At 32.8% G+C, this 1,510-nt stretch overlaps 1 protein-coding gene across 1 annotated transcript; it reads right to left on the bottom strand.

Annotated features, from left to right (window-relative positions):
* Positions 1-541: 541 nt before the first annotated feature.
* Positions 542-1,510, bottom strand: LOC117742963 (olfactory receptor 1-like). Its single transcript, XM_034550658.1, has one exon. It carries the CDS (start codon positions 1,508-1,510, stop codon positions 542-544), a length of 969 nt encoding a protein of 322 aa, XP_034406549.1.

Raw genomic sequence — 1,510 nt, 5'->3', positions numbered from 1 at the left:
AAGTGTTAACAACAAAACATTTGTAACAATAAATCACAGAGTTTTCAATGATTTAAAAAATATATATCCTATACTACTATATATATATCAAACGGTGTTAAAATTAAAACACAAGTAAACCAGATACAAAGGAGACTGCATACTCCAACAAGGTGGCATGCGTAGCGACACACATTATGACAATAACTTGTTTGTTCAAAAATGTTCTTTTAGTATAACTACAAGCATATATATATATATATATATATATATATATATATATATATATATATATATATATATATATATATATATATATGACAAAGATCAGTAAAACATTATTTAATTAACTTTGATTCTTCAGGTATTTACATATTACTATTACTTTTGAAAACTTTGAAGACAGAGTGTATTACTTTGTGTTGATTACCTTGATTATTAGTGAATTCATTTATTATCAATTTCCAAAAATGTGCATGATAATTCTATCATTTACAATGTCAAATGTACAGCAAATGAAACAAGAGATAATGTATAACAAAGAAAATTGTCACGTAATGGTTCATTTCTTTATGATTTTGGATTTCCCTTTGATTTTCAATAACCTTTTCACTGATACTTTGATTTCTTGTGTCTGCAAAACATAAATGATTGGGTTCAGCATGGGAGGAAAAATTGAGGTCAAGGACAGGTTCATGATCCTGAAATTTGGATGTATTTTTTCCATCAGAGTAAATGTGATTAACACTGGAATAAAATATATTGCCACCAATGAGAGGTGACTTATGCATGTTTTAAAGGCTTTGAGACCTTCTTGAACTGTCGCCACTTTAACTAAAGTGCAGCCAATATATAAATAACTTAACAAGATGAAAATTAATGGAAGCCAAAAAATAAGAACAGGGTACAGAAAACTAATGATAGAACTGGGGGAATGGTCATTACATGAAAGCCTGTATAGCTGGCCATGGTCACAGAAATAGCTGTTAATAACCACAGACTCACAGAAAGAAAGCCTCGTAAGAAGACCAACTGCAATAAGAACAACAGTAATAACAAAGACCCAGAAAGAGGCAATCAACGACAGCATGAACCTGTGGGTCACCTTCACCTGATAGTGCAGAGGGAAGATGATGGCAATTAGTCGGTCATAGGAAAGTGCAACCAGATTAAATGACTGCATGCAAAGGCAGCTGTAGCAGAAAAAAAGGAATGTCAAGCAGTCGTTGTAGGGGATGTATCGATGGTTAAACAGAAAGATGTCCAGAAGCTTCGGCATCAGAGCAGAGCTACCAAACAGGTCCACAAATGCAAGATTAAAGACTGCAATATATTTAGGTGTTCTCAGATTATGATCGAAGTATATTACTGCCATCACAACTGTGTTCCCAAGCACTGTAACAATATAAACAAAACAGAGGAAGACATAGTAATACTTGATATTGAGGATGCCAGAAAAACCACTTATTATGAAGTATGCAGGATGCACAAAAGTGATGTTTTTCCCAAGAGCCGAGTTGAATAAATTCAT

Source organism: Cyclopterus lumpus, chromosome 14, assembly GCF_009769545.1.
Source record: "Cyclopterus lumpus isolate fCycLum1 chromosome 14, fCycLum1.pri, whole genome shotgun sequence".
Classification (NCBI taxonomy): Eukaryota; Metazoa; Chordata; class Actinopteri; order Perciformes; family Cyclopteridae; genus Cyclopterus; species Cyclopterus lumpus.
This window is presented reverse-complemented; position numbering and strand designations above follow the sequence as displayed.

Coding starts and splice junctions, on each gene's coding strand:
- LOC117742963 (XM_034550658.1), bottom strand. CDS start 1,510: ATGAATTTATTCAACTCGGCTCTTGGGAAAAACATCACTTTTGTGCAT.